The 14834-nt window shown below is 39.8% G+C and overlaps 1 protein-coding gene across 1 annotated transcript; it reads right to left on the minus strand.

The window, feature by feature from the left end:
- Window positions 1-460: 460 nt before the first annotated feature.
- LOC122744463 (pro-cathepsin H-like) lies at window positions 461-14409 on the minus strand. The gene is made up of 6 exons (XM_043989962.1): window positions 14281-14409; window positions 12079-12110; window positions 10735-10840; window positions 8435-8544; window positions 5124-5218; window positions 461-1092 (listed from the first exon to the last, which is right to left on the minus strand). The coding sequence occupies exons 1-5, from the start codon at window positions 14333-14335 to the stop codon at window positions 5165-5167; spliced, it is 357 nt and encodes a 118-aa protein (XP_043845897.1). The 5' UTR covers window positions 14336-14409; the 3' UTR covers window positions 461-1092; window positions 5124-5164.
- Between the last annotated feature and the right edge of the window lie 425 nt (window positions 14410-14834).

A 14834-nucleotide genomic window follows, 5' to 3' on the forward strand; every position in this document is an offset into this window, starting at 1 on the left:
AATGGGATATTGGAATCAAAAAGGAGCAAGTTGACACACAGCCCATTCTGGAGTTAGTGGTGTCAAGAAGCCCCAAGTTAAAATCCTGCCTCACACATTTACTACCTATGGGCCAGTCAACAAGCTCTTATTAAGATCTTATGATGTGCTAGGCACTGTGCTGAACACTGGGAATAGAAATAAACAGAAAGAATGACAATAATTAAACCACATAAGAAGAAAAGTGAATGAGAGTGGACTGACAGACTCTTGATCAGGACTTGGAGGCTGTCTTAATACAGACTTGGGAAGGTTCAGAAGACCAAAATGTCAGTACAATGAAACATAGAACTCACAGTAAGACACTAAATCAAGCCAGTTTTATTGAGAGGAGATACTCACAAAATGGAGGGACTCTCAGGGAGGATGGGCAAAGGGAAGTCTGCTGGGATCCGAAATGGTGTTAGGTACTTTACTGGGATTGTAGAGGAAATGGAGACCTTGTCCCTCAATTTAGTAAAGGGGGGGAGGGGAGGGGGAGGATGAGCAGTGTTACAGCAAGAAGGGGTATTTATCCAAATCTAGCAGGAGAAGGCATCTGACTCTAGGAAGTAGTGCTCATTTAGGCTTGTGAAGGAACAGAAGGCTCCTTGGAAATTGGCAACTAGTTGATATTCAAAGTCCCAGGCAATGGAAAAAGGGGCTTTAGGTCTTTACTATGGCATACTCTGGGTACCTCAAGGATTTTGAGATTTCCAGGCTAGCAGAGTTGAGTGAGAAGGCTACTGGGGTCATTACAGAGAAAATAATTTTAAAGTCATTAGGATATTTTATACAGTGAAATGAATGAATTAAATGAAGGTAATTTACTAAAGTCAATTTAATTAACCATATTGGTTTTCAAGATTAATTTTTAACAAATGATATTTTTTAGAAACAGAAGTTTACAGATATATGTATAATCAGTTACATTCTTCATCTTGCATGCTCATTTTTCTTATCTTCTTATGGTCTTGTGGTGAACACTTAATAACAGCATAAAAAATGAAAGTTGCTTTTTCTTAACAGGCAGGAAATAACAGGTCATTGATGTGGGGATAACTTCTCATTGATCTGTTAGAGGAAAGATCAAACAAATCAAATAAGAAGCTATAACATGCAATAAAAACAGCTCTGACTTGACCTATTTAAACAAGCTATTGATGCAGGGAAATGAGAAATGGATAAAGAAATACATATCAACATAGACTGCCACCATTTCTAAAGGAAGTAAAATGTATATAAAACAGTTACCACAAGGCCAGAAGAACCTAGAAAGTTTGTCTCAGCCAGCAAATACTTGATCCTCTCCTATTTCACTCCAGAAAACTCTTCATCCTGGAAGCTCATGCCAACCCTGGAATTTATAGACTGGAAATACCCTCTGCCCCTCTGGTCTGGCCCTCTGAATGAATGATTCCTCCCAGAACCTCCATTTAAAGGTGTCCAGGCCAGCTATGTCTCATTCCTCTCCAGGCTTTACTTGGGAGTCTCTCTACCATACCCACACACCCATTAGAATATATATAGTTTCCATCACCCTTCAGTGAGAGTTCTGTGACTGGTGATTTTTCTAGTAATAGAAATGACACCAATAACAGTTTAAATGAATTTAATGAGGTTCAGGATGTCTGTGATGAAAATTGCGTAACTTCAACAATTAGTGACTTTGTAGATGATAGCTCAGTGTTCATCAAAAGTAGGGAACACAAAACATAAATTATAAGATTTCAGCAGGTTAATTATCACTGCTACCTTGTTAGAAAGCAAGGTGTTGGCATACCTTATGTTAATTGCTTCCATAATGTGGAATTAGAAAAATGATTACCAAATAATTTTAGTGCACACATTATACTTAATGCTTCAAGAATTTTTATTTTATCACTGAGGTTATGCCCTCAACTGCATGAGATCACATCCCACCTAAAAGTTGATAAACAGCCTTTGTGAGTCACTTGAGGGTCAACCATCTTGGTGTTGAACTTCTTCAAACTTAGTAATATTGGCTAACATACAGTGCGTTCAGGTTTGCAAAGAATTTTACATATATGATCTCATTTTTCCCCCTCACAACAACCTTAACAGGTAGGTATTATTATTATCCTCATTTGACAGATGAGAAAACTGAGGTAGGGAGGTTAAGTAACTTGCCCAGGGTCACACAGCTAACAAGTATCTGAAGAAGGGCATAACTCCTGAGTTCTATCCACTGGGCTGTATAGAGCTGGCTTGGTTGACAAATTTAGAGACCACTGCTGATCTGAGTCTAGAAGAAATTCCAAGTTGGTAGAACTTGACAGGATTTGTATTCTTCTGTATAGCTTCTGAAATCACAGGGTTATTTCCATACCACATCAGAGGAGGACTTTCCTGGATGCATATGTTCCAATCCTGTCTAGGTATTATCTGGGAGGAATGTGGCAAAGCAGTGCCTAACACACCCCTCAATCCCCACTAAAACACCTTCAGTGGTTTCCATATTAAGCTCTACAGCATAGCCGGCAAGGCTCTCTACAATCTAGCTCCAGCTTACTTTTTCAGCCTTGTCTTATAACCCTGCTCTTTATGAATACTGTATTCTATCTAAACTGGCTTGCTCATAGTCCCTCTCTCATGGGCTGCTCTTTCTAGTCTTCAAGTCTTTGCTCATCCCATCCCCCATTCCTGGAATGGACTTCCTCTGCTTTGATCACCTTCTCTACATAACCACTTCCTGTTATAGTCAATCCTCTCCTTTAAGTCCAAGCTCAGGTGCCACCCCCTATGAAGCTTCTCTGTATTCCACCAAAATGGAAGTTCTTTCTCAGTAATAGTATTCTCATTGCAATCCACACATACCTCTCTTTCATACTCATTTCCTAATTTGCATTAGTTACTTGTGGACAAGTCTTATCTATGTCCCATATTCTAAAGTCCTTGGGGATAGTGGTTGTGTCTTATTTCATCTTTGACTCCCCAGGCCCTAGCATGGTGTCTTGCACAATGATAATAAATAAATATCTGTTGAATTGAATTAAACTGATTTTATAAAATCAGAGAATCTGAGAGTCAGATAACCTTGGAGGTTGTCTACTCTAACTTCTCTAGAAAGGAATCTTTTTAGGATTGCTTCTTCTGTGAAACAATATAATTTGTATAACATACAAAACATATTCTTAGTTTAAATTGGGAAAAGTGTTTCACAAGATAAACTTTTTCTATATGAAATACTTATTGGTATCAGGATTCTATCTCAAATTCTAAAATACTTAGACCCTTAGATTTTGTGGAGAAGAAATACTTTTTAATTTTCAGGGTCAAAGATATTAATTTAGCAGTCAGTTACATTGAGGTGATAGCTGAAGTTCATGAAAAGGAACAAAGGTTCCAAGGGAGAAAATGTAAAGAGAAAATGAGAAGAAAACAAAAAATTAAGGAATATCCACCTTAAGGGGAACGCTATCTGTGTGATTCTGGGCAAGTCATTTAAAGTCTATCTACCTCAGTTTCCTCATCTGTAAAAATGGTGATGATAATAATAGCACCTACCTCCCAGGGTAGTTGGGGGGTCAAATAAAAGAACATCGATCAAGTGCTTTGCAAATGCTATTTATACTATTGCTTGGACAAAAGACTCAGTGAAATTATTACATCTTAGAAGAGCCTCTAAATTAATCTCTACCTCGATTTCTTCTTCATGATACAGGGTGATCTATGCTTCCTGACAAGAGCACAGGGCCTGAGTTTTAAAAACCAGTGTCTATGCACAAATCTATAGATGGTTTGTCCAACTGCATATCATATTCTGGACAAAAGACATTCTTAAATCATTTGATTTTTCTTGTATGGATTGTGGATGGGTAGGGAAATTCTTATATGGGATTATGTTCCTAATTCAGGAGGCTCTGCAATGTTCCAGGACTTGCTGGGACCAGCACAGTACCACTGAAAACAGAAGTACCTCACCATTTGTATTTCTCTTGGAACTAGGGCTAGACCTCCTCCACAATGGTGGCAAATCCCCCTTTTGTGAGCTTATGTTTCTCTGTCGTTTTTCTTGCTTGATAGTAATAACCAGAGTGCCACTGAACAATGTTATCTCTTGTTATTTTTCAAGAATCCAAAATGATTCTGACTTTTGAATGAGACACCCGGTTGAATGAAAGCTTTAAGGGAGTGTTTCCCTCTGCTGAATCAAATGTTTTTCAATTTGATTTTGTTTCTGAATTTAACAAATATCACAGAAAGAGAATATTTCCCCATGTACATTGGAATAGAAAAAGAGATGATTGTGTGTGAAGCTATGACTATTTTGTACTTGTTTTAAAAATACTAAATTCAGTGTTACTTTCAAAGGCGTCCTGCTTCTCTGTTTCTTTCTCAACTTCTTTCTGTTCTCTTTTGTACATTTTAATATATGCCAATGACCCTCTTTGCTTTCTGTTTTCCCTTTTGCTTTTTTAAATAGCCAACAAATAATCCCAGTGGGATCTTGTAATCTCTACACTTTCTAGTTAGTTGTCTGACTGTAAAAATGTCTGTTAGAGTATGTCATTGTGAAAGCTTGTCATTTCCTTCTCATACCATGGTCAAGGATACTCGATGCCTATGTAGACTATCCTCATAAAACTGGGGAGAGGTAGGAAATTCATGATATAAATCAATAGTTAATTTATAATCTCATACAAAATACAAAATTGATAATCTCATACAAAATTTGAAGAAATCCCTCCTCTTTAAATCATACTGGGCATTTTATGGAAGTCCCCTTTTTTTCTACAAAAATAAAATATAAAACTAGACTTTGAACATCTTGTAAGGAGGTATCCAGGAAAAAAGGGACAGGGCTGATGAGGAGATAATAGCTATTAAGAAAAAGAATCAGGAGGGTAATGATTTAATTGATGTTTTTATTGTTGTTCAGTTGTTTCAAGCTCTTCGTGACCCCATCTGGGGTTTTCTTGGCAAAGATACTCTAGTGGTTTGCCATTCCCTTCTCCAGCTCTTTTTTTTGGGGGGGGGGTGAGGCAATTGGGGTTAAGTGACTTGCCTAGTATCACACAGCTAGTAAGTTCCAGCTCATTTTTACAAATAATGAAACAGGCAAACAGGGTTAAGTGACTTACAGTTTCACGCAGCTATTAAGTGTCTAAGGCTGGATTTGAATTCAGGAGGATGAGTCTTCTTGGCTTGAATCTGCCACTCTATCCACTTCATCTGGCTGTAAAAGGAGTGATAAATAAACAATGGGGATAATAATATCTTTCCCTTTCTACATTCTAAGCAATGTTGAGCCTTGCTATCTATCCATTCTGCAATGCATGGTATGGGCTACTTGACATTTCTATTCACCTTATAGTGGAACTCTGCTATAAGTATAGCTTTCTCTAATTACAATATGAGGTCTTTGAGAGAAAGAACTGTTTTACTATTCTGTTTTTATTCCCAGCATTTAGCATTTACTGTGCTTAGCACAAAGTAAGCACTCATTACAAACTTTTCCATTCTAATGCTCCCAGGTTACAAGCCTGGGTGATTGGGAAGATAGTGGTACCACCAACAGAAATATAGAAGGTGGGGGAAAGGCAAGTTTGGGGAAGTTTATGAGTTTGATTTGTATGGGTTAAAAACCATCCCAGGTTGATATATGACAGGAACTAAGAAACTGATCAAGAATTGGAAATGCTTAGAAAATAATAAAGCTCAATTTAAAAAAAAAAAAAAGCTTGAAGAAAAATGAAGAGAAGATTATCAAAGGGAGCCAGGGCCAGGTAGTGTAGGGGATACTGGGCCTGGAGTCAGGATGATCTAAGTTTAAATCTGGACTCAGAAACTTACTAGCTATGTGACCCTGGGCAAGTCATTTCACCTCTGCCTCAGTTTCCTCAAATGTAAAATGGGGATAATAATAAGAGCACCTATCTCCCAGGGTTGTTGTGAGAATCAAATAAGAAAGCACTTAGCACAGTGTTCCTTGGTGAAGCAAGGTCAAGGGGTGAGATGGTGGAGGAAGAGATGGGAACGGAATTACAGATGGAGTGTTTGCTTTGGCAATAAGGAAAGCCACTTCAGACTGAAGGGAAGGATGGGAGCATGAATGAAGATATTAAAAGGTTAAGAGAAGTGAAAGAAGTTAAGTTCTTTTAAATGACCTTCATTTCAGCAGTGAAGGTGAGTGGTAATCTATGAGTGCAAGGAGTTGGGGGGTGGAGAGTAGAGGAATGGATTTAAGGTTCCAAGGAGAGAGGAAATAGCTTGGAATAGACATTGTGGGGAATATAGAAAGAGCCAATTAAAAATGGATGTGGGTGTCAATAGAGGTGAATAAAAGGATTGCTTTGCACCAGAGTGGGGTCTGTTAAGGTAAAAGCAGGTGACTAAGTAGACTTAGCCCAATTTTACCATTTCTTTTAAGAGCTACTTCATTTGGGGGCCTTACAGGTAAGAATTCAATTGATGTATATCACTGAGGCAGTAGGAGTGGAAACAGGTGGGAGTGGTCACATGGCTAGATTGCTTCACAGATAATTACTAAATGTAATTACTTCTTACTAAATGTAAGAAGACCTAAAGACAAGTTCAAGCATGTAGGTGGGAAATGCCTTGTGGAGAATTCATAGAAAAGCATGGAGAAGAATCACAAAGGATGAGAAGGCACACACAAGTGGGTTACAATCTGCACCAACGGAACAGACTCACTGAAACTGAGTAAATGCATTTTCTATTGGGTGACTCATGAATTCACCTCAGCAATCTCTTCTCCAAACTAATAAACATAGTGCTTTTTAAAAATAATATTTTATCCCCCCCAGTTACATGAAAAAAACATTTTTAACATTCATTGAGGTTTTTTTTAAAGTTTTGAGTTCCAAATTCTATCCCTCTTTTCCTCCCCTCATCCTTCCCTGTAAGCAATCTGAAATAGGTTATACATGGGCCATCATGTAAAACTTTCCCATATTAATCATTTTCTGCAAAAAGACTCAAGGAAGGAAAGAAGGAAGGAAGGTAGAGTATGCTTCAGTCTGTATCCTGACAACATTGGTTCTTTTTCTGGAAGCAGATAACACTTTTCATCACAAGTCCTTTGGAATTCTCTTGGATCATTGTACTGCTGAGAAGAACCAAGTCATTCACAGTTCCTCACCTAACAGTATTACTGTTGCTGTGTACAAAGTTCTCCTGGTTCTGCTCACGTCACTTAAGGTTCTCTCCCTGTTCCTGTAGCTCATGCTCTGGAGATATCCCCCCCCCCAAACTTCACTTCCACTGGAAGGTCAGGTCCCCATGAGGTGGCTGCTCCATCTCTCTCTCTCCTCAGGGATCTAGAGGTAGTTTTGAGGGGTTGGGAGTCGTTCTCTAATGCTGTATAGCTCATAAGCCCCCCAGAACTATGGGATCAATAGAGGACATTAGTTAGTGAGCAAGATTTAATTAGCTTCTGGAAAGAGGTACTTTACTAATGAGATATAATAGGAGGAACTGATACAAAATATCCCCCAAAAGTTTGTGACACACTCTCCTACTAAAATGACAAAGAGTATTGCAAAGAGTAACACAGATTTCCTACAGTCCTCAGAATAGTCTCCTTGTGCTTCTCTACCTTGCTCCTTGTAAAAGCACAGTGTGTCTAGTTTTTCCTCTATTCCTGGTGCTAATATTATATCAACTGTTCTGGGGATAATTCTAGGAGTAGGGAACTAAGAGGAAGTCCAAAATTCTCTGGCCCTCACAAGGTCATCCTCTCATCAAAGGGAGGAAGGAGAAGCCAAGGTGTTCTCCTATCTTCAAAATGATTCTTTCTCAGTAGCTTGGATAGAGGCTTCTACCATTGAACTGTCAGAAGTTTGAATGCTCAGGTTCCAAATTTCTGACTATTTTATGGATGACCCAATAGGTGTGAATAAGTTTCCTCAGCCAATATCAGTACACTTCCTGTGCAACATTACACTCTTTCATTCAACAGCTTTCAAAGACTTCTAAACTGATCAAGGACTTGTTGAATTTAATCTAAAGCCCATTATGGATTCAATGGAGATATCTTGGCCTTGATTCAACCTACTTTATTGATCATTCTCACCTGACAAAAGCATTAGGGCACAATTTCTTCTCATTTTAAGTGAGGTGAGAAGAATTCATCTAATCCACCCCCATTCTTACATTCCTGTTTCCCAACTGTCAACTGTGGTGCCTCTCTTCTGTTCCTTCTTTGACTCTAACACTTCCCTTAAGCTGTGATCAAACAAAATGTCCTTGGTGCCATGTGAGTTAAAATTTAAGACACAAGTCATAAGCCAAGTTCCCCTGGGATAAGCATGTGTTCCAACTTTTCTGACTCCCAGGAATGATTCTGAACAGAAGCCCATTTGAAGAGAGAGAAAATGGAAGAAAGATGAAAAGAGACAGACCATAACATAAAATAATTCAAATGGCTTACATTAAAAATCCTAGTTTTGTCAGAATGAACAGTATTTATTTGACGTGCTCTGTTAAGATAAGTATTTTTGAATTCATCATGGGTCATAGCTGAAAACTGGTTCAGTCCCACTGAAAGGAAGTTTCAAAAAAATTCAATTAAAAAATAGCAAAGAGGAAATAATAAAATCATTTATTCATATGACCTTTATTTCTTTCATAATTTTTTTCTGAATTTTTGAATCCTTTCCATTTTCTGTTACTTGTCCACTGAATTCTTTCAATTTGCATAAAAGTAACCTAGATTTACATTAGAGTGATTTGGTTTCTGGTCTTGCTACCATCCCTTATATATTTGGCACCTCTGCCCCCTTTTCCAAGCCATATTGACTCAAGAAAATTACCTCTGGTACTCCCTTGGGCTTAAATTGAAACAGCATAATCCTCCAGAGGATCTTGGCCCTCACAATAGGGAACTGATTCCAACAGTTTGGATAAGAACAAGCTAATGTTCTCCCAAGCTCCTAGTTCATTAACTCCCATGATCTCAGCCACACATGGTTATGATCATACATACACTTGATTTCACCAGCACCCATTTGTGTTCATCCTCCATTACTCAGATTTCTGAATTTCTTCTCCCTTGAGCACAAGCTCCTAAGCATATCTTTTACTCTATTTCATTCCTCCTAAACCTGTTTTTATTCCTCATCCCAATCTCTCAAGTCTCTCAAGTCCTACTTGTTTTGGCTTCACTCCCATCCTTTTGCAGTCTTGACCACAGAGTCAGTCAGTCAATGAACATTTATTAAGCACATGTGGCAAGCAGGGTGCTAAGAAATGGAGACAGAAAGGGCAAATTGATAGAGCAGGTCAACTATGCACTGCCCTCTATCTTGACTCCTCTGTCCCTTTCTCCTATCATTTCTCCTGCTTTGCCAAGTCCCATGCCTGGGTTTCTGCCATCACCTGCTTTCCCTGCTCTTAGTCATATGCTGCTGAGCATTACTGCAAGCAGCCATACAACTCTACTGATGGGACCACTGTAAGTGTATGTTATCTCAACTTGACTGGGTCCTCAGTGCTGCTGGGTAAACATTCCTCTGATTGACTCAATCACACTCCCCACAGGTCCTTGCAAATCTTCTCTTAAACTCCCTAACCCATCTTTCCCCAATCCCTTTCAGCACAGCACCTCCTGTTCACACTTTACTGAGAAAATAAATGCCTTTGAAGACAAGTTCTCTCCTCTCCCCTATTCTACATCTCAGAAAACCTCTCTATGTCATCCACCATTCTTCCTTTGCTCCAGTCTCTAAGGAAGAGGTGGCTTTGCTCTTTCCTAAGGCCAAACCCTCCAATTGTGCCCTTGATGCCCTCTCTCTTCTTCAACCTGCTGATTCTTTCCCCTCAGCCTAGAGGCATGCTGAGGTATCCCCATAGCTACAAAACCTGCACTTGACTAGCCACTCTCTCAGGCTATCTAGAGTCCCATATCAGTCTGTCAGTTTGTAGCCCAGCTCCCAGAAAAAGCTGTCTTCACTTCTTCACCTTCCACCCCCTTCTTTTAAGTTGCTTTTAGGAGCTAACACTGGAAAATGGTTCTGTCCAAGGCCATCTATGATCTCAATGACTAAATTGAATAATCTTTTCCCATTCCTCATCATTCTTGATTTCTTGGCAGGATTTGATTTTGTTGACCACTCCCTCCTCATCTCCTCACTTAGCTTTCCTGATATTACCCTCTCACAATTCTCCTTTTCAGTGTCCTTTGCTGGATTCACCAACCATGCTCTACTTCCTTAATTCTGCTTTCCCACAAGGCTTTGGATGGATTCTCTCATCAGTTTCTCTTGGCTCAGTTGTCATTTCTGTCTAGGTTATTCTCTTATCCACATGATCATATTAGTCTCTCTTGAGCTCTACTTCTCTATCACTAATTTCCTGCTGGACATTTTCTCTACCAGGATGTCCCAGTGTAACTGAAAATGTCTGGAAGGGAATTTATTATCTGCTCCACCTAAACCTGACCTTCCTCCAAATTTCTCTGTTTCTAGATAACCTGTTTTCTGATTTCAGAATCACCCTTGACTCTTCACACTCTTCTATCCAGTCACCAAGTTTTGTCAATTAATAATAATAATAATAATAATGGCTAACATTTCTGTAGTGCTTACTATATGCCAGGCACTGTCCTAAGTACTTTTTTTTTCCTAGTTAATTGATTAATACCCTTTGGCTTATACTGTCCTGCTATTTTCTAACATTATCTTGCCACCCCCAGTTCCCAGAGAAGTAATAAGAATAATTTTACTGCAGTACTTGTAAATGAGTGGTTCCCAGCATTGTGTTCATCAATCTTTCTCTTATTTTCAAGAAAAATGTGTAGCCTGTGATGATACTCCGACGAATCATATTTCTTGTTGTACTTTAAGAAAAAAGTGTATAAAAAACTTAAATGAAGAAAGCAGAAATAGGTTGACAAAATATAGACTTTGTTCTTTTTTGGTAGGACAAAAACAGGAGACTTTTCCTGCTAACTTATTATATTAAACTAACAAACTTGGCCATCTCAATGTTGGGTTTTGGAGTTTTTGTTTTTCTTTAAATGAATATCCAATGCAGTGGGACAAAATCTTGCTCATTCCCAGATGCCTTTGCTGGTGTTCCCTGGTTGATTTTGCTGCGCTGTGTACCCCAAACTGGCTAAACCAGCTTTTTTGTCAACTATTCCCACAAAATATCATGCCTCTGTGTCTCACCTGTTCCTTCCTGGGAAACACTGTCCATTCTTTACCCTAATTCTTCCCTGAACCTCCCCTTTCTGGTTTGTTAAGGGCTAAAATTCTAGCTAGTCTGTCTAAAATATCTAATGAGTGGTCACCAATAAATTATAAGCTTTAGCAAGAGTTAGGCTTTTAAGCATTTATTAAGGAGAATAAGAATTTGGTAAAGAGAGAGAGAAAGGCCTAGATTCCTATCTATTAAAGGGAGAGCACATTTCTAGCTCCGCTCTCCACCAGAGTCCAAAGGAAAGAGCCTGAGAGAGAGCTCCCGTCTCTTCCTTCCTCCTCCCACTAGCCCGCATCACTTCCTGAGGCCAAAGAAAAGACTCCTGGTCTTGCCCTCAAAGACCTTAGCTTCATGGGCGGAACTCTTCTACAGTAAGTCTCCAGCAGGTGGCATCATTCCAATCGTTACAGGTTTTCTAGTATAAATTGCCCCTGCTTCTCCTAGGCTCTAGGCTCCTTTATAATTTATATTGGGGTGTCTCAGCAATGTCTGATTTTCCTCCTAATAAAACTTTTCTGCTTTCAAGTCAGCTGGGACACCTTTGCATTTTGAATAGTGGGTTTAACTGGGTTGACACTCTCAAAGAGAGAGGATGGTTAGATCTATTATTAACATAATAGAATATTAAAAGCATCAGACCCTACATTCACTACTGTAGGCAATTATAATTAAAAGATATATTAGATATTATGATTATGATTATTCACTTAGTTTACACTAATTGACCTTTATTGACAAATATTATTGTAGAAGGACTCTAGTGATGAGTTAGAAAACCCCTTCTCTTTACATCTGTTATCCCAATTGGCTTCATTTCTTAGCAGGAAACTTATGAGATTTAGAAAGCTCACAAAAGAAGAACCAATCACTGACCTGTTTCATCCATGACTGAAAATGAATCTCCTCTGTGAAGACAAAAGCACATTTTAGAATTTGGTATAAACCAGGCATGTTTGGTCTACATTCAAGTAACCTAGTTCATAAATTAATTTTTATTCGTAAGGGCCAATCATTGCTTTATTTATCTAAGAAAGTAAAAACATATATGGCACTTTATAAAATGGAAACTTCTAAGAACTAGAATTTCTAATACTCTCTAATGCAAATTTCCAAGCTAACTCCAAAAGTAGAAGTAGCTGGATTTCTTACTAAGGCTTTCAATAGCATCAGTGGAAAGCTGTTATCTATACATTAATTAGGCAGCTAGATGGCTCAGTGGATAGAGAGCTGGGCATGGAGTTAAGAAGAGCTGAGTTCAAAGGTGACCTCAGACACTTATTGGCTGTGTGACCCTGGGCGAGGCACTTAACCTCTGTTTGCCTTAATTCACAAGAGAAGGCAATGGCAAATCACTCCAGTATCTTTGTCAAGAAAATCCCATTGGGGGCAGTTAGTTGGTACAGTGGATAAAGCACCTGCCCTGGATTCAGGATGACCTGAGTTTAAATTGGGCCTCAGACACTTGACACTTACTAGCTGTGTGACCCTGGGCAAGTCACTTAACCCTCAATGCTCTGCAAAAAAAAAAAATCCCATTGGACGGTATTGGCATGGATAGTCCATGGGTCAACACTGAACTAACACCATACATTAATTCTCTACTGCATTCATTTAATGGTTTAGGGACAAAGTCTAGAAAAAGCAGGGTTCCAGATTAAAGGGAGAGCAGTGAGGCAACATGAATTAATTCTTAACTAGTTAGAAGGAATTAAGAAAAAAAAATCTAACATCAAACCTTATCTAAGCCTCCAGGATGGATGTCACTTAGGACTAGGGTATAGGTATTTAAGTCAGATTTGGCTCTTGAAGAAAATGCTTTAGTTCTCTGGTTACATTTTCAGTTTCATAATTCTTGACTGTCTACAGTCAAATTTCCTTTCGTTGGGATTTATTTTTTCAGGTCCTAAAAGTACTGCTAAACCCTTGGAAATTCTGGCATAGTAGAAACTGTGCTGGTGAAAAGCCAGGGGGCTTGGGTTTAAATTGGCTTTGGTAAGTCACTGATGTCTTCTCTCTGGCCTCAAGTTTTGCATCTGCAGATGAGGGGTTGGGTTCACTAGCCAGAGGTCCCCTTGGGTTCTAGATCTCAGATTCCATGTTTCTGTCTGGAGGGAGCCCAGAGACCTGAGGTCTCTGCCTACCAACACACTGTCTCTGAGACTGACCAAGTCCTTTCACCTTTCTTGTTCTCAATGGCCTCCCATTCTGTAAAAGCAAGAAGGACTCCAGCTCAAAAAAAAAAAAAACACCCCAAGGGTCGATGGTTTTAATGTTTGCTTACTTTTGTTTCATGAGTTTCATGCACACAAGAGGACTGGCTAATTTTAGAACCAGGCACTCAACTTAGAAGACAGTAGAGGTGCCTGCAGGGGCTTAGTTTCAGCCCCTGGGGGGTTCCACAGCTCCCTTAGAGTGGCTATGGAACTGCTCAGTTGCAGTCCTGAGCTCTGTAATTTGCGAAATACTCGCATAATAATTCGTTCTGTGTGAAGTGATGTGAGGAAAATTTCAATGACCCGCCCATTTTACAAATGGTGAGAGAAAACACCCGTTAGCGTTAAGGAGAAAATAAAAAACACCCTGAGCGTTAAGAGGTCAGAGACGGGGAAAGATGCGACTATCACACCGCAAGGAAAGGTCTCGGTTCTGGAGAACAATCCCTGGGTCCCTAGACGTTAGACGTTCTCTTTCGCTTACTTGGGTTTTGTTTTGTTTATCCTACCAAGAGTTTCTTTGTTTCTTGTGTGGCTTAGTTTCCTGATCAAATTCCATTCCTAGTCTTTTCCCAGAAAGGAATTAGGGTGGGTGAGGGGGGGGGGGGGGGCCGTGCGCGCGTCTATGCGCTGTGAAGTTTAGGTGTGTTATGTGTATGGGTGTGGGGTCCAAAGAGATCACGCCCTGGGAGCATATGGGACCCTATTTGGGGGAATGGTCAAGTTCTCCTCCTGCCTTGCTCCCATAACCCTGCTCAGTGCGCCGGGCTCCGTTTGGCCGCCGCTCCTTCGTTAAAGTTAAGTTAGGGTAGTCAGGAAGCGGACTCTGGTTTCCAAGAATTGTCCATCCCGTCTGCCTTACCTTCTGCAGAAACAGAGGGCAAACTGGAAGCCCCGGTGTCGGAACAGGAAGCCATCCTGAGGTCCCAGAAAACAGGCACTGCCCTAGCCTGTGCTCTGGTAATGACTGCGAGAAGTCCCAGACGGTGACTGCAATATAAACTACTCTGGATCAGGAAATTGCAGGGAGGAGGAACAGCTCACAACTCCACCTTTGGTGGGTCCTGAAGGCCAGCCTCTCTTGCAGTGATTTCTGGGTGAATGAGGAAAGAGCACCTCATTAAAGTTGTCTTGAGATAGGCACAAGACCTTGCTGGGAGGAGACATCTACCCGAAGGCTACTTTCTCTCCACCCCAAAATTGGGAATTAAATGGATGGCTCTGTGGAATGAATGAATGCAAATACGTTTCTTAAACCTTTACTCTGTGCAAAGCACCGTGCCCTTGGATTTGGGTTGATGGGAAAAGAAAAGGCTCCTTTCTGGAAAGGACTGGATCAGAAGGCATGCCATTAGCATCAGGCAATGGCACTGTATACCATACAGGTTATCCCAAAAGTCTTATTGAAGTTTTAAG

Source organism: Dromiciops gliroides, chromosome 2 (assembly GCF_019393635.1).
Source record: "Dromiciops gliroides isolate mDroGli1 chromosome 2, mDroGli1.pri, whole genome shotgun sequence".
In the NCBI taxonomy this organism is placed as follows: Eukaryota; Metazoa; Chordata; class Mammalia; order Microbiotheria; family Microbiotheriidae; genus Dromiciops; species Dromiciops gliroides.

What these genes read in the sequence shown, in the direction of transcription:
- LOC122744463 (XM_043989962.1), bottom strand. Translation starts at nt 14,335, where the DNA reads ATGGCTTCCTGTTCCGACACCGGGGCTTCCAGTTTGCCCTCTGTTTCT. An exon ending in TTCAGTCATGGATGAAACAG is followed by an intron (nt 10,841 to 12,078) that starts GTCAGTGATTGG and finishes TTTTTCTTAAAG; the next exon opens with TACAACAAGAAATATGATTC. An exon ending in TGGGAACCACTCATTTACAA is followed by an intron (nt 8,545 to 10,734) that starts GTACTGCAGTAA and finishes ACTTCCTTTCAG; the next exon opens with TGGGACTGAACCAGTTTTCA.